Raw genomic sequence first — 17,968 nt, 5'->3', positions numbered from 1 at the left:
ATAGTCTCTGGGATCAGCAGGGAACTAACAAAATGAAAGATACGAATTTTATCTTAAGGTTTATAGACAGAGGGAGTGCTATGAACATTTATTTTAAAAGGATAAATTTTCCAGCTCTGTTATTTTTTGTCAGTAAAAAGCTCTTCCTCTGAGAGCTAGTTTTCAGTTATTTTCCAAAGAATTGTAAGAAGGTTCCCTGTAATCTTAATCTTCACCCCCAACATGTGAGATGCTGCCCTAGGAATATCTTGTTGTTTAGGAGGAGGCTTGTTCAGTGTTGGAAAGGCGGGGGAGGAATGCAGAATGATCATAGCTGCCTGCCTTTATGTTTGCGGTCAGCTCGTGCCCTTCGGCAGGTCACCTCGAGTAAGCGGGTTGCTGCGGTCCTGCTGGCTGTGACCGTGGGCAAGTTATTTTACCGCATCATTTAAGATTACTTGAAGGATAATTGGCTTCCTGATTTTGAAAGGTGTTTGGAAGAACGGGCCTAAGGCACGGATGAGCAGGTGGGTGCTCCAGAGTTTGTCTCCTCCCCCTCAGGTCCTGCAGAATTTGCCGGCAGCGATGGGGATGGGGCCAAGCTGCCCGGCTGGCAAAGCGCCAGAAACGCCACTTTGTTCTGCAGTTAGCAACGGGGGTTCCATAACATTCAGAGAGAATTATTTTGGTTCTCTCTCTGGATAGAATTGTGTGCACAAAATCACGACATTATTGTTGCTTATTGTCCATGAGAACAAGCGCTTTGGTGTTTGGAGCACCGGCTCTGCTCTTGCAAAGCTGTTCTGACACGTGCGTGCGCGCTCTCTGGGCTCAGTGTTGTTCCTCCTGGGGACACCGTCAGTGTCCTTGTGCTTACACAGAACTGTAAAGCAGCAAGAACCTCTTGCTCTAAAAATTACTTGCCTTTTTGCTTCTGCCATAAGGCAATTTTTGCTGTTTTTTCATCATCTCACCTGAAGGAGGTCACGTCTATAAATAATAATGTTCTGAGCATAAAGAAAATAATTGCGTGCTGTGAAACGGTGTGACTGGAAACTCACGTGCAGGAAGATAGTGTGCTGACAAAATCCTTGGGGCTGAATGGTTGAACCCATCCTGGGTATGTGGCAGATGGGGTTAATGAAGATATCAAAATGTGTTTAAAAAAAAAAAAATTCTAATTTTCATCCTCTACACAGATGCTGTTAAAATACTGGAACATGTGGTAGCGTTTCCAGATTCTCCCATGCCCATCCAGTCCGAGCACTGTCACGTTGCTGCTTTTTACGCTTATGCAAAAAAGATGCTGGTTTAGAATAAAAATATAGTTTTTCTTTATAGTTTTCAACCTGTTTTTCTTCTGAGCTATTTGGAGTTATAAAACAATGCTGGGGGATCCATTAATCTGAGTGGTTTTCTGACCAAGTATTTAGATCTTAATGTAAATGTCTGTAAATAATAGAGTGCATTCTTTGGAAAGCAGCATTCAAAGAGGTCCTGTTTGAAACGTTAATACTTGCTGGGCAGTTATATTTAGGGCTCTAATGGAAGTATACAATTTATGCTTTTTATACAAACTATAAATGGCTACAACCAAGAGACTGGAGACTTTGAAATGCATTTGGCACTTAAGCCATGGGAGAGACAGGCCAGAGCCTTGTCACTGGAGTTGTTGGGGTTTTTTTCCACAAGCTTCATAAATATTGCCAAATTCTTAGTGTTGCTAGCCCTAAAGGGGACGTTCAGAAATAGATGTTGTATCTACTTTCATTTATAACTGTTGTTGGGCCTCGCAAGGCTGAATGCTGGAAGAGTTAAAGCATGATGGTGATGAGTAGGTGATGGAGGGATGAGAAAGAAGCATGGAGACACAGAAGCAGGGAGTGAAATAGGAGCTAGAAGCCAGAGCAAGTGGTGGACATCATGGAAGAAAGTCAAACCTGAACCTGGGTGGTATGAAATGGTCTGTTAGATGTGAGATGTTAGATGTGAGAAATAGGCAAAGGCGGTGCAAAGACAGAGGGCAAAATTCAGCAGCTGGTGAATAAGTGCAATTGCTCAATTCCACTTCCACATGTCTAAGCGGCTGGTCATTGTTGACAAGATCTCCAGGATGCTTTGATGTGAGGAAGCAGAAAGTTGCGCAATAGTACCATTAGTAAGAGACTGATTCGCTCTGTTGTGGGGAAGAACCTGCCGAATGCTTCCAAGCGTTAGTTTGAGGAAACAAAAATGAGGAGTAGCTTCTGTTCTGGGATAGAATTGTTGCTGAGTGCTATCAAACCACTTCCAGAGAGTACACCCTGTCCAGTGGCTCGCGTCAAACACAGACAGCGTTACCTGTTTGGTGGAGGGTTGAGTTTGTGCTTCTGCTCACCAGAGCTGACACTGGGCTGCAGGCAGTTTTGGGCTGAATACGACAAAGCTTGTGCTTCATGAACTGCCTCTGGTGTGAGCAATTCACTTGTAGCTATGCTTGCGACAGTGGTGGGGACTAAACTCTAGGAATCGAATCTACAGTGTAATGTCTTTTTTCTTGTGAACTACCCGGGGTACGCCTGCCCAGAGTTGTGTGTTGTCTGGCCAGTGAGTCACGACCTGAATCACTGTCGTCTGTCAGCATGGTACGCGTGTGATCGTCCTAGTGAGACTCCAGACCTTGCCCTTGAGGTCAGACATCATGGTCTCAGGACGGCACCATGTTTCACTTAAATAAAATTTCTATCTCATATTGAGCAACTGCATATTTCACCCTGACAAAATCAGCCCACGCAGCCGCGTGTCAGAGGGCCGGTGTCGGTGACAGCTATTGGAGACAATCCTTGAGAGGTCTAAAAAAGACTTTAGCGGCAGCAGTTTGGTTGCTGTTGCGTTCCTATTTCCTCATGGCTTTTTAAAAATAAGCACAGAATAAACAGCTCTTGTAGCATTCTGATATTTTAGGTTGTTATCTGATGTAATTATAGTCTTGATGTCTATTATTAAGTGACCATAGTTTCTAAAATTTGACTTCAATGATACGTTTACTACATCCAGAGGAGTCTGACGAGGGTAGATCTTATCAGGCCAAGGGCTCACCTGTGGGCAGGAGCTGATGGGCAGGGGTCACACAGAGGAAGAGCATTCAAATGTTACTCTGAAAGAGCTGAGAAGGGATTGCAGGGGATATTCCAGAGTACTGCCCCGGTCAGATTCTCCATCTAGACGTTCCCTAAGAAAGGAACTGGGAGTGACAGAGGATATAAATTTACTATCCTCTTTGTGTTTGGCAAACGTACAGATCATGGGATTTATAAATAGAAGAATTGAAGACAAGTAAAGAGAGGTCATTATGGCACGTACAAAGAGCTTAGTCAGACCACATCTGGAGAACTGGGCACGATTCAAAGACCATATTTCAGGAAAGACAGTGAACAATAAGGAACGGAGTAGAAGAGAGTATTGTGGAGGGTACGAGGGCTCGAGCTGGTGCACGCAGTTGCTCCAGTCCCACTGGTTACTCCAAATAAAGCTGGTTTTACTGTAAAAGCACCTAAATTGGAGACTTCTAAAGAATTCCAAGGGAATGGAGAAAGTGATATAAATCTCTTCTCTCTCAGCTTTCCAATCTCCGCAGTAATGCTACTAAAGGGCTCAATGCTTCTGGAGCTGCCGTTGTTTACCTGTTGTATCTCTCTTTTTTTAAAAAAACAAAACGGGTTTTTTTAGCTTTCCTATGTTGTTTCTTATATGTGTGTCTGTGTATTGTTTCTTTACAATTTTTTATGGTATTTGTGCTGGGTTTGTCAGAAAAACTATCTCAATATTGTACCCACATCAGAATCTCTGAGGCTTAAATCCATTCTGCCTTTCTTACCCTCTCAGTTGGGTAAAGCTTCTCTTCTTGTGTCTTAGGCTCCATTAAGGTGGAATTATCCATTGTCACAATGTCGTGTCCTTTCATCTCAGAAGTAGCTGTGTCTCGGAGAGCTCTGGGAATGCTGAAGGTGAAAAGGACCACGGAAATGAAAGATGGACTGTTGCTAAGGGACAAAAAATGGACTATTGACTCATGTGGGAGATGGGAATACTGCTGAGACGTGGAGTAGCATGAAGGAGTAAGATGAGAAAGAGAAATTAAGCAAGAACGCTGTTTCTGTCAGACTACCCTTGACAGGAGTGAAGCAATATCCCCATTTTCTAGATAAGTGAACTGGGACACTGAGTAAACTGGTGGGGTTTACACAACTAATTAATGCTGAGACTTCTGCCTGTTGGGGCACAGTCATTTTTTGGCACAGGATGCAGGTTTTGTATTTCTTTCGCAGTGTTCACAATCTATTTATACTGTGCCTCATGAAACTTTCTCTGTTGGTTTTTTTTCGTTGGTATTTATAGCCTAGTATGGGTTTTCCTCTTTAATGTGCCTTATTGGATCGTGAAAAGAAGAGTTCTAGAAATGTAGGTGGTTTTAACTCTCAGCAGGGTAGTCTCTGGATTCAGGTTGTGAAAGCATTGGTTCCGTGTCGGCCAGTTTCCTACGGGTGAAGTCTGATGGTATGGGCACCCTGAACTGGGAGAAGTGGGCTTGGCAAAGAGCTGGTTCTGATGCATGAGCTCGGTAGTTGCTTCTCCTCCTTTTGTCTCTGTTTCTCCATCTAGGAAATGGAAATGAGGACAATCACCAGCTCATAAAAGCACTGGTACCTTCTGTCTTGCGAAGTACGCTGCTGCAGCTGCTGAAGATAAAATTTGCTGTGTTTTTTGGAAGTCATTGAAATGTTCCCTTGTGCTTATGTTCAGTTACGCACTTGGGGCCAAGCCAGGTTAGTGGTTGTCCAGAAGACCATAGGGATGTGGAAGTGGGATTAATGACTCAGGAAATACTGGCTTGGTACAAAACCAAGGCCTTTCTCCTACATTTATAGTTCCGACTATCGCAGCTGGTTTCAAATATAATAGTTCTTATGGCTACTTCCTACCTTCTCCCCTGCACGTTCCTGCCCAGTTCCACATCTCCATAGCAAAAGTGAGGCAAAGCATGTCAAACATTTGCAAGTGCAGGATGAAGACAGGGCACAGTTAGTAACCTAGGAGTAAGGAGGCGTGTAAGCATTTGTAGCAACTCTCAGTAGGCTTCCGCTCTTCGGTGGCAGGGCATGCAGAAGAGTGGTGTTACAGCTCGCTGTTGCGCTGCAGAAGCTGCGAGCTCCACTGCTTTTGGACCACGAGGTGCTGCAGTGACCTGGACCCCAGAAAAGCGATAATGGATTTTTGAGAGTGCTTTGAAGCTCTGTTCTGGGGTGCTGTGATGCTCCCAGTCAAGCAAAGCCTGGTGACATTGAGCTGCTGGAGGACCAGTCTGTGTGCCTTCAGACAATGCGTCTCTGATGACGTTCCTGAAGTCCAGGCAAACTGCATTTTGTAATTTGAAGGGGACATTGTCTCTACAAGCAGTTAGACCAAGACAGAGAGCCCGTGTAAGGGCTGTGCGCATCGGACAGACCTGTTCAGAAGCAGCCAATCAGGACATCAGCTTGCAGCAGATCTCGAGATCTCTCTCTGCTCAAAGCTGGTTCCTCTTCTGCTTTTCCTCTTGTTTTAAATCAAGAATTACTGTTTAATGTGGATGCAGATACAAGCAACTGTGTTTGATTTTTTTTTTTTTTCTTACTGCTGACAGAGACAGACTGAAAGCGATGCCCGCCTGCTTCATGGCAGCAGCCACGTTATTTTCCTATATGTTAGCAATTATACACATTGTTTGCCCATCACACGTCTTTCTGTAGCGTGACTGTGATGGATTATAGAGCCCGATGGGTTTAGATTTGAGTGACTTCTATCAGCAATGCTTTGGCTGCCTGTTTTTTGGAGAGGTGGGGAGCGTTTGTTTATACCCCGTCAGAATGATCCTATTTCATTTCATAAAATAAAGGAGGGTTGAGCTCTCCTCGCGGCGGTGGGTCGGTAAGAAGAAAACAGAGCTCCGGGCGTTGGCATTAATTCGAGGTGGTGCTCTGTGCTCTGAATTGATTGGCAAGAGGGAACTGCGTGGCATTGTGTGGCAGGGTAGAATGGGAAACAAAAAACAAGGAGAGCATTCAATGCTTCTTGCCATGAAGAATTACAGGACTTTGTGCAAGGTGACAGCCATCCTGATGTCACAGCCATAGTTCAGTGTGGGAACTGCAGTTGCAACTGCATGAGGTTTTCACTGGGTTCATTGAAATCGGTGGGATTTGGCTGTTCGCTTCCGTGCAGTCAGGTCATCACCAAGAGCCTTCAAAATGTTGGTGTTCCAAATCGCAGCTCGATTTGCTGGGATCAGCTCTTGTTCTTCCCTCACAGAATGTTTCTCCTGGAACTTCTCACAAGCCAAACATTGCACAAGACCATTTTTTTGTTACTTGCTTTCCTAATACCTTTTTCGAGCACATTCACAGCAGTTCTGGTTTCACGTACGTGGCTTTTAGAAACCATTTCTAATAAAGAGGATCCTGCGTTTTCTGAGGGCTTTCGATTCTGGTTGGTTTTACCAAACAGGTAGTTGTTCCCTGCTGTGCTAATTATGGCAGCGATGGGTAACGATTGTCACTGGTTTAGGCACTATGCAAAATTCTGGCCAAAGAGAGAAATCAGTATACACTGTATTGTCTCACAGGCTTTACTAAGTTTACCAAACCTACCAAAAAAGGCACTTTTTCTGTAGTTTATAGTGTATACCCTTTGTCCTAAGTGTATTCCTGATTCCTTGCCTTACCAGTCCAAAATCAGGGAGTTAGTACCATGGGCAACTTCCACGAGGAATCCCAGAGAGCAGAACTTGAGTGCTCTGCACACACGTCTCCCTGGCCCTGTGCCGCTTGGGAGTGGCCCCATCCTAACTCCAGACAGCACCTAAGTGTTTGAAAGTCATCAGATGGCTGAGGAGTTAATTGCTAGGAAGTTGTCTCCCAACGTGAAGGATTTAGATGAGAGAAAGCGCAGAGAAAATCATTACAGCAAGGTAAAAATGATGGCTAGTCCTTTTAGGTGAGTGTAACGTGCAAAGAGCATGACGTGTGAAGATAAGATGGGTACTTCATTTGAAATAAGGACTTTAAACATTCAAACCTTGTAATAAAATTCAGGTAAAATTCTGTATTTGCATGGGGTGGATTATCAGAAGTGGACCCAGGGTTCCTTACAGAAGTTGCCTGGCTGGAGGACTGGTCTGATTGCCCAGCTCGGGGAACCGGGCGAGAGCTGTGCACAGCCCTGCTCATGGGAGCAATCACGTCACAGCCAAAGCTCTCAGCATTGCTGCTGCACCTCTTAAAGCAGAAAGATGTCCAAGAGTGTGAGCAGACTGTTCCCTGGACCTAGCTCAGACTGTGGAAACATGTTCAGTTGCTATTAAAAAGCATCAAATTACAGACAACAATTTCAAAATCTTTAAGCAAGAGGAGTAATTGGAGTTTAAGGAGCTGCTTAACGGGAGTTCCACCCAGTCGTGACTGCCTGGCAGCAAGTGCCCAGGAACAGGTTTCATCTATTAACTGAGGTAAATAAACATGCCTTTATTTCTAGCTGCTATTTCAAAGACTGGAAATATCAGAAACAACTTGTTAGCCAGCCGTCCTGAACCGCGGTGCTACGAATGTGCTCTCGGTCGGGCTGCTACAGGGTGTTGCCTCACGCCATTCTAGAGAGGTGACTTCTCAGCTCCCTCTGCTCTTGAGGCTTGATCTAAGCCACGCTCCGATTAATACACTCCCAGGAACTTCACCTGGGCTTGGACCCCATCCTTAAAATCTTGGTTGAGTAAGAAAAAAGTTGTGACCGGAATGCCAGGGATGTGTAGGAAACGCAACCCAGCTGTAAGAACCAGCTGTAATCAGAGAAAACGCTGTAAGAGCAGAGGTGTGTATGTCCCTGTGTTCGTTCCTGCCCAGTAATTCCGTGCTGTTTCACATTGTTGTTTTGTAGAGAAAAAACATTCTTGAAGGTCAGGAAATAAATTGGCAGTTTTAAGATGATTTTGAACAGAGTTCTGTTGATGTGAATGGGTTTATTTCAATTACAGTTTTGCTTATTTAGCTAGCCATGATTAAAACCAGCATTGCCTTGAAAAAAATACAGAAGTGGGAGTGCCAGATAGATTTGTCCTTCTGCCTTATACCATTGTAACATCTTCTGACCGCAGCTTTCTTGATTTGGGGGAGAGGGTAACGGGTACTGCCATTTGGGGTACAAGCGGTCATCACAATGCAGCTGCCTGTTATCAAGCAGTGTTTTTTAATTGGTATTAAAGATTAAGTGCTGTTCCTAATTATCAGACCAGTGGGCAAAGCTTGACTGCAGAAGAGTGCTTGAATCGCTGATCTGAAGAGCAAAGATGATGCTTTTCCAACCCTGTGGAGTTACTGGAGACCCATTGGGGAGGAAATCCTGATTAATGCGCTGTGAGATGTAGTGATGGGGTGGTAGTTCCTCCTTCACTCCCCGCTGGGTCGCTGCTCCCTGTCTGTCTCAGAAGCAGTGCCGAGAGGTGTGGTCTCTCGTTCCCTGGCCTGCTCATACCTATGGAGACCTGGCAGCTGTGGGGAGCCTGTGGGAAATCTGATGTAATGAGGGTCTGATTCACACCCTGCTGCGATGCTGGGGAAAATCCCCAGTGGCATCATTGGGCGCTGGCACGTGCCCAGAGTCTCAGTAACGTCCTTACTTTGCTCTCGTACATAGAGGATATTCCTCGGCTGTACCAAGGCAGACAAGAACATAAATCTCGTCCGCAACTATCTTGTAGGAGTGATTTTTCCAAAAGTAAATAAATCATCCCTGTTTCCTTTTACCCACAGCACCTGGCAAACCGTTAACTGAAAAACTGAGAAAACGTTGTGTCGTTTGTGAGCCAACTTCAATCAGTCTGCAAATCTTTATTTTTAATTCCTTGTTAGAAAACAGAACCAACTCAAACTGGCTGGCAGAAAAAACGTGCCCCATTTGGATTTTCCTCTGCCTGGCCTAGCGATGTAACTGCCAGCTTCTGTTGTCACCTCTGCAGAATTATATGCCTCTAGTTGAAACTTTTGACAAATCAGTCTGTTTTCATTCTCCTTCTGCCATAAATTCAATCCATATGTCTTTAAAACATCCTTTCATGGCTTGAGCATGGAAAAGGAAGTGGCTCGGGCTCTGTAGAGGAGGCTGCAGTGCATTTAGAGCAAGCTCTTCTCGTTTGCATGCATCGCTTCTGTTAGCTCTTAAAGCCTCGACTTCCTAATTATTCAGGTTATGGAGGGCATTGGCAGAGGTTTCTCCATGAACTAAAGCGATGTACAGTGAACCACCACAGCAGGATAAATCATTCCCTTATCCTCCAAACATCCAGGAAGTTTTTGATGCAGCCCTTGGCGTTACCACCAAGCAGGATGCAAAGAGGATGTGAAAAGGGTAGGAGAGACAAATTCAGCCGGACGTTTCTAAAGAAAACATCAAGACAAAGAAACAAAGGTCTTGCACAATGCGCCGCCCTTCAGCTAGCAGGGGTTTGTTGGACAAGAATACACAGCACCTATGTGACAGGAGGTCACTGCAATAGGAGTAAAGGGTCCCCACGTCTAAGACTGAAACAGGGTCAGGAGGTGAGGGTGGGAAGGAAACGTGGGTCCAAGCTGAAATATGTTGGTGTGGCTGCTCACGGATCAAAGCTGAGAAGTCAGAAATACAGGATACAGCAGGATGAGAGCACAGGCAGTCGTGACCCTAAGTGTCCTCATCTGAAATCAGGGAAAACTTGGGCCAGGGTGTGCTGCTGGGATTGCGGGATAGTTCCATAATTAAACATAGAGCAGCAACAAGGGTGCGGGGATGCTGGCCGAGGGGACTGGCAGAGCCTTTTCAGAGTCAGCATCATGCTGTGACATCCATCAGATCCACCCCAGGGTACCACCAGAGGAGGCAGGTCTGCTCTCCCACCCCAGCCTCGGTCACGCATCGTGCTCCCCACCTCACATCAGCTCTAGAGGTCCCATTCCTACCCTTCCCTCTGTGCCACACAGAGCAACTGTGGCCAAAGGGCAACAGAACTCAGCTCACTAATTTGAAGAGAAATCATTCAACTAATGGATTTCTGGGTGGAAAGCAGGGGAGGTGATATTTTTTTTTGGATGTCTATGTTGCACTGACTTGCATTCTGGCTGCAGATCTTTCTAATCTCTCTCCCCCTTGTAGAGGGGTCATTTATAGAGATGAGAATGTAGTCAACCTCCAAACTTGTGGGTGTAGCTTGGGGTATTCAAAGGTGGAAACCACCATCTGCTCATTTGAAGCTGTGTGCAGGTTCAAAGAACTGGCGCTAGCCCATGGTTTTGTTTTCGAGTTGCAAAGATTGCAGCTACCACTTACCTTAGAGGGACTTGAGGGTACCTTCCACACCTCTAAAAATCAGGCTTTAAATCTAGCGATCTGCATACAGCTGTTCAGACAGAGCTGTCTGTGCGTGGCCCCGTTGTTGTATAAACAATACTAGAGGCTTCACTAAAGCTTTTCATGAGGTTTATCTCAGCTGCAATTTGTTTCTAGTGTTTGAAGGCTGTGGAACCATCCCGCCTGGCTCCCTGGAGCCTGGTTTCACTGTCAGCCATTCCAATGGTATTTACGGCACTGTGTGATTTTTTTATTTGAACTGTTCAAAAGACCTTAAGTGCCCCAAGAAAGGTGCAAACGTGTCTAAGTTCCCTACCGCTGCTTTCAGCAGAGCCTTGTTTTTCCGCTCCCGTGGCTTCCCTTGTAACAGTCTGCTCTTCGCTCTCCTCCCCAGGCGTCCTCTCTCTGCCTGCCTACTTCAGCCCGTACAATGACGGCTCGGTGAGCAGCGATGGACGGGCTGACGCTTACGCCCAGCTGGAACTCCGGACTCTAGAGCAGTCTCTGTTGGCAACCTGCGTTGGAAGCATCTCCGAACTGAGTAAGTAGTGGAACCGGGGCGTCTTGCAGCGAAGCAGGAGAGCCAGTCCCTGAGGTCAGTGGGAGCGTTGCTGTTGTTGACAGCGTGAGCAGTATCTGGCGAGCGTTGTGTAAGATTTAATTGTCTCATGGTGCTGTTTATGAAAATCAGGTCGTTTCATGAAGCTGCTTTATATCGAGTTCACCTCGGAGGTGTAGAAGATGTGAGGTTTTTAGCCTTTTGGTAGTTGGCGCTGTTGGTGCCAAGAGGAGGTGGATGCTCTTGCCTGGATGCCTCTGGAGGTTTCCTTGTCCGTTGGTGGCACCTCCCTCAGCTGGCCAAGCGGGTTCTCTGTGTTGGCGTTTGTCAGTGGGAATGTCAAGGGTGCAGGATGTTCAAGGAAAAGCTTTTTGGTTACTTAAAAAACAAAAAGTGGAGGGAGAGAAAATCTGAGAGCACTTCGGTAACAAAAACTTGTTCAAAACGTTCTTTTTGAATGCTAACAAAATGAAATGTTCCATTCCTCGACTACTCACAAAGCCCCTTTAAAGTAAACAAAAATGATTTGTATTTTCCTGGTCTACTTTTCCCTCACAACGTTTCTGCTGGCATCGCTTTCCCTGTCTCCGCCATCTGAATGCTAATGAATGTCAGGGCCAGCAAGGAGCTTGTGGGTTTCACCATTTATTTTGCAACCTGCCTAAATTTGAGGTTTTCAAATTCCTTTAACACACCTCTATTTATCCTGGAACACAAGAGAACATTTGTAGCATGGGGCTAAGATTGAATACAGCTTCCTCTCTCTCTACCCTCGTCCCTGCTTTGGCCAACTTGGTCATTACGTCTAGTGAATAGATCTCCTGATGCAGTTGCCTACTTTTTTCCCCGTTTTTTTTTAATGTTGCTACACATTGCCAGAAAAATACAGAGTGAATGTGCAAAGGAGAAGGAACGTTATTCTGAACTGAAAATTTGAATTCCAGATGCATTTCTGCTCTAACTGGGCAGAATTCTGTGGTGGAACCAACGCTAGAGGATTTGTGACGCTCTCGTAAAACGTTTAGATCCTGGGGAGTCAGGAGCTCCCGGAGGGGAAAGGCAGAGAACTTAGAAGGTTTCTCTGTTCTGGAGTGGGTGTTTAAGCTGGATGCACTATTCCACAAATGGGTGGCACAGCTTTACGGTGCAAACCGGTGTTTTTAATCCTCCATCAATCTGAACCACTACTCACATCGTCAGGTTTAGGCACGCAGTAGCTCGGTGGAGTTTTCTCCCTAACCTGTGTCAGATCAGAACCCCAGGGGTTCAGCTGGGGAGGATGTTTGGTTAATTCAGGGTGTTGCTGTTAGATATAAATGAACAAGTAACAGCTCCCTCAGAATTTCAGAGGGAGACGTTACCGCTGCGCATGCGGCGCGGCTGAGTTCAGGGTGCTTTCTCAGGAACCAGCTTTGCGATGGGGCGACTGTTTCAGTTCCATCCTTTCCCAGTATTGTGACTGAAGGACACAATAAAGGAGCGTTTCCTGTGAGGCTTTTAGGGGACTGTAGAACATACAGCAACAGAGGATTCTCCCAAGGAAAAAACAGATCCTGGCAATGTGTGGTGATCTATAGCAATTGCTCGGCTGACCGGTGTGGTAGTCGCGCTGCTCAGAGATGCAGCGTCTGAAGCCTTTATTGAAAAGCTCTTGAGAGTTTGGAATGTGCCAATAGAAAGAGAGTAAACAGGGTGTGCCCAGAGCGAACTTATTACACAGAGACCAGCTTTGTGTGGCTGTCTTGGGGTCATCACTCTGTGATCTTGTTAAAAATCTGCCGTCTTAAAATCCTTTCTGAGGAGAAACTGTCTAATGCACAGGTCGCCTTCTTCCAGGCTCCTCCAGTCCACCAGTACTCTGACGCGGAGGCAGGCTGGCTCCAGTTCAAAGACCAAGAGGACTGAGCAGCCCACAAAGCTCCTGGATTGAGCTTCTTACAAGGCTCAGGGGCAGATTTCTGGCAAGCTCATGACAGTCAGCATGGTAAAGATTGGCTTTTTAATAAGAGCCAGGTCTCGTGGTTCTGGAGAACCCTGCAGCTAGTGAGCACGAGAGAAGCAGACCCCTAAGAGAAGGGATTTCTATCTTGATCATCATGAGTTTGTCACAAGTGTAAGACATCATAACCTAGTTGAAAGAAACAGGAACAATCTCATAACATAAAATGGTGACGCTGGCAGTGGGAGTAAAGTATTTGTACTGGTGCTACTGGCTTTGCTCTGTGAAAGCGGGGCTCCCCACGGGTGTTTTACAAAGATACCAGCAGTTTTTGTAGGCAGGCAAAAAACTGGTATATGCGATTGGGAAGAGGAGAAAGCCAGCAATAAAGCGGGATGAAAAAATCACTGTAAGGCAGCTGTTCTGACTGGATGGTGACTGAGAGAAGGTTTTATTAGTTCAAAAAGTTTAGAAGATTTTACTAGTTCAGAAGTGTACTTAAGGGGACAGTGGATGAACAGTAACGAGATGCATTTCCTTTCTTTTTGTGCAGGTGATTTGGTATCACGGGCAATGCACCACATGCAGTGCTTGAACACCGTCCGCCCCGGCATGAGCCCCATCCGGCAAACCCGGCAGCAGCAACCCATCTCCTGGTCCCCTGATGCTCTCCACACCCTCTACTACTTCCTACGCTGTCCTCAGATGGAGTCCATGGAGAACCCCAACCTCGACCCTCCAAGAATGACCCTGAACAATGAACGGTACGTAGGTCGGTCTGCTGCTGATGGTCAGGGCGTTTGGCTTAGAAGGTCTCTGTAGAGGAACCGTGTGTGCACGGGCAGCTGAGGCAGCTTTGTGGGATGCTACCTATCAGGCATCAGTTGTTCCTGCAGTCAGGCCAGAGTAGGGTGTCAGCCGTGCCAAGTTTACGAAGCCTTGGAATTGGAACTGGAAAGTGAGCTGTTTTTTCATGCAATCTTTCCGAGCGAGGCACATGCTGTGTGCTGCCAACAAGGTTCGTCTGGAGATGCTGCCAAAAGTACATGTGGTTGCCTAAAGCAGTAAAGACCTTACCAAAAAAAATGTTGCCTTCTGAATAGCACCAATTAACAATTGTCATCATTCTCAGGAAAAGCAACGTCGTGTGCTGTGGAGAGGTTTGAAAGGATTTATGAACATCCTTCGTGAGGATTACTTCAGCTGATGGTGCGCGTCTGGTATAGAAAGAAATTTATGTAGGAAGCCAGTAACTAAACAGAAAATGCAGTGGGTCTCCCTGCCTTCTGCCAGCACCATAACTGACTCTGAAAGTAGGCTCATTATTAGAGTGGTCAGAAATTTTCCAGTGGGATGTTTTTTCTGTGAGAAACCTCCCTGATTTCCTTCCTGCCCAGCTCCTTGGCAGTCTGCCTGGCAGGCTGGTGGCAGCGCAGAGCTGGGGAGCCCTCAGAGCCCTGGCCATAAGATGAGTTCCTGGACAGGTCAGGCAGCTCCTGCCCCCCAGCTCCTCAGCTCACGGGCAGACTGGTAGCCAGCTGTCCTGCCCCTCCAGACTTCTCACCTCTCCGGTGAGCAGGGCAAGGAGAACATCTCCACAGCTTTGTGAACAGCACGGTATCTTCTTGTCACCTTGGCCTTTACTGTACTGAGCCCCAGCTTTGTGGCCAGAGCCTGGCTAGGCAGGAGCAAGAAGACCTGAGAGTAACAGAGACTGGACTGTCTCCTCCTGAGCGCTGCATTTTCAGGCCAGGGTGCAGAAAAACACGCTGGACTGAAGGCAAACTCTGTAACATCAGTCTTGGTAAGTTCCTTAGGATAAGTTACTTCAAATAAGTTCAATCCCACCCGTGAGCAGAACTTCAGCCATCAGAGAGAGGGAACTGATGTACAGCGTGAAGAACCGAGAAGAATGAAGTTGAATGAAATAGGAATAGGAAGAGGCGTGGCTGCACAGCTCAGCGTCAGTAACTCTGAGTTTTGGTGCTCACTAATCTTCATCGAGAAGGTGGTTTATTTTGTATTTTCACACTGCAGAAAACTGAGCTTTTTGGAGGCCAGATTTTGTGAAGTCAGACCAGTGGTTCCCCCAGCTGTAGCTGAAGCTGCTGACCAGCCTGTGTCAGAAATGGAGATTAAGCTTTCTGTTTTGTGTTGTGTTCTTTCCAGTAATCTCAGTGTGATGATGTTGCTGCAGCTACTTGTTTTGTACACCGAGGATAAAAAATGAGTTAAATCAGTTATCTCTCCAGTTGCTCCCAAACAATGCTCTTCCCATGGTTCACTGGGGTTTTTTTGGAATGCAGGCTGCAACTCTATTCCATTTTAAAATCCGCACTAGATCCTATAACAGCTGCTGTAAGGGAAATTTCTGCCATTTTTTTCTGACCAGTACTTAGCTGTAAAGGAAATTAAAGAGGATATATTAAAATGGAGCAAAAACTGACATTAGGAGGGGGGAAAAAAAAACACAACTGAACTTGAGGACTGTCAGGTTAAAGAATTGGCTTTGAAAATTTTATGAAACCTGGAAATGAAATTAATACTGGCCGCTGTAGCAGAAAAGAACATCCAAGCCTACCTTTCATGTTCCAAGATGTGTTTGTATGCGTCTCGCTGTGCTGAGCTCTGCAGACATTGTTTAGCGTAGCCAGTGGGATAAATACGGGTAGCAGCGCTTTGCAGAGGAGAAGTTTACTCTTTCCTCGCTGAGGAGGAGAGGCAGCGGAGGCTGCGTGTGAGGTGCCGGCCTCGTGGTGTGATAGATGAGGGCACTGGTTCACCTAATGTGACTTGGTAAGGCTGTGCAGCCCAGTTCTTTTATTCTTCCCCAAGCTGTGCTAAATCAGCTGCAAACTTTGCATTGCTCTTTTCTGCGTTTATGCTCCCTCTGGAATACCCAGTCCCAGCTGGTTTTCTTCTGAAAAAAAGAAAATCGGTTGCAAACAAGGACTATAATGCTGACCCGTTCTGCGTTTGCTTGTGCTTCAGTGTCTGGGCTCCTGTGTAACTCTGTCACTACTGAATATTGGATCAGAAATTTAGCAAAGGGAGGGACGGCTGGTAGAGCTGCAGACTTGGTAACACCTGATCGTGAGAGGATCTATGAGCCACGTTGATCAGTGGAAGGAGCTGCAGTTGTTCGGTCCACCTAGAGATACAGCACCCCTCTGAACAGAGCCAGGTTAAACTCCTATAAGCGCTGCGCCTTATCCATCTAAACACCTTGGCAGCTGAAGAGCTGAGGTGGGTAAATTGTAGAGTCCTGCAGGAATGGGGTGGATGTAGTTGCCTCTCTAGATCTTGGTAGATAGAGGAGCTTTCTGTTTTGGCCTCCAGCATGTGAGTGATTCGGGATACCAAGAGATTGAAACTCTGGAAAGTTTGTGGGTTGTTTAGATCTGGTTCTGATACCTACCTCCAAGTGAAGGCACTGAAGCAGAATTTAGAGAGGAAGTACCCACGTACCTTAAGAAAAGTATTTGAAACATTTCCATGCTGAATTCAGCTGCTTGTTGTACAGCCAAGCCATGACCCACTTGGAACCCCAAAATGACCTTCTTTGCTGCACGGACAGTAAACCATCTGCTGTTAGGTGGCAAAGAGGCCTCCTGAGGAAGTGTTTTGTAAATACAGAGTGCCACTTGTGCAATACTTTGGCAAACGAATTAGACCCTGAGGTGGAAACAAGCTGCTTTCCTCAGAAACGATACACCTGAGTGCCTGAAGGCAACGAGCCTGCCTGTGTCATCAGAGAGCACATCTGGCTTCCTGGCTGCAAAAAAGTGTCTGCTGGGCAGGAAGACTTTCTGAGTTTCTCAGAGATCGTAGTCTGTGTTGTGTCAGAGATCAGACAAGGTGTTTTTGGACCACGAAGTGTGAGCAGACGCGTGGCACTCCCTCTCTCTCTGCTCTGGGTTCTTTCCCATTGCTTATGTCAAGCTGGCTGAGCTTGGGAGCACTCCGCAGTGTGAGATCATGTCCCAGAGCAGCAGAGCGTGTTTGCTGGGATTGTTTGGGATACTGTGACTTGAGAAGGGCCGTCCAAAGGTAAAAGAAGTTTCTCCATTCTTCACTTTTTCCCAAGTGGAATATAAAGCTTTTGCTTTATTTTTAATGGTGTGTCAAGGCAAGAATGCTCTCACAGTGATACTTATCCTAGGGAGTATTTGTCTGCTCCCCACGCAGCACAAGCCGAGGTCAATGTTATAGTCTCATTTTACAGCTGGGTGGACTGGTCTACCCTAGGTTAATCGCCTGGGCCAGGGCAGTGGTCTAACCTTACGGCTAGGCATAGACACCACAGACTGCCCTTGTCCTACCTCTCTTTCGTTCTCATGTGCATGCAGCACTTATTGTGGGAAAGTTAGTGTGATCTAAAACCTAAGAACAGGCAAAAAAGTTGGATCCTGCTTCCTTGTGTAGCTGATTACCTGTGTATCTTTGGTCGGCTGAGCTTCCTCCTCTTCCAGCTACCCTATTTAAAAAAAAAAAACCTATAAATTGTGTTGGCCTATTGTTGATCTTGTTGCCCTGTAGAATGTTCTAAAAGTAATTCTGGGATTGTCCATCAGTGCCCATGGACCCAGCCACGTCAGACCTTTCTGAGCTCTCCGTGTTGCAGACATGCCAAGTTTTACGCATTGTCTGAGCTTGCCAGTGTGTTATTTTATTCCAAACATCAGTGAATACTTGACATCAGCAGAAGCACACAGACTGTACCCATCTGACTCTGTCAGTGAAAATCCAGTAAAACACTCGTGAAATTCCAGAGCTGATGTAGGATTTGTCAGCTGCCAGTAGCAAAATTCAAAGCTTGCCAATTTGACGGAAATTTGCAGCTCTTCAGCTGTGGATGCAGCAAGAAGCCAGCTACAGTCACACAGTGGGCCACCTCATAAGGAAAAGAAAGCTTGATTCTGTTTTCCATGTGCAGGCGCCTAGAAGACTTGCCTCAGATTTGCTGCTTCTCTAGAGGAGTCCGTGATGTGACTGTAATCACTCAGTTCCTCCCTGCTCGCATGAAGTCCTTCAGAAAGGCGGCTGCTCGTTCTGCTGTCAGCTGGATGGCTGCTTTTATCTACAAGGTTCAAAAGGGACCT

The 17,968-nt window shown here is 46.2% G+C and overlaps 1 protein-coding gene across 1 annotated transcript in view; it reads left to right on the top strand.

The window, feature by feature from the left end:
* The window catches only part of ABTB2 (ankyrin repeat and BTB (POZ) domain containing 2), a 116,965-nt gene that overhangs the window by 62,602 nt on the left and 36,395 nt on the right, over positions 1 to 17,968 (top strand). The window contains exons 2-3 of the mRNA XM_010146039.1: positions 10,763 to 10,909; positions 13,420 to 13,630. Of these exons, the coding sequence (XP_010144341.1) occupies positions 10,763 to 10,909; positions 13,420 to 13,630 (358 nt within the window). The remainder of the gene's footprint in view (positions 1 to 10,762; positions 10,910 to 13,419; positions 13,631 to 17,968) is intronic.

This window comes from Buceros rhinoceros, unplaced genomic scaffold (assembly GCF_000710305.1).
Source record: "Buceros rhinoceros silvestris isolate BGI_N320 unplaced genomic scaffold, ASM71030v1 scaffold632, whole genome shotgun sequence".
NCBI classification, from domain to species: domain Eukaryota; kingdom Metazoa; phylum Chordata; class Aves; order Bucerotiformes; family Bucerotidae; genus Buceros; species Buceros rhinoceros.
The sequence above is the reverse complement of the archived record's forward strand: the minus strand, read 5'-3'. Positions and strand labels throughout refer to the sequence as shown.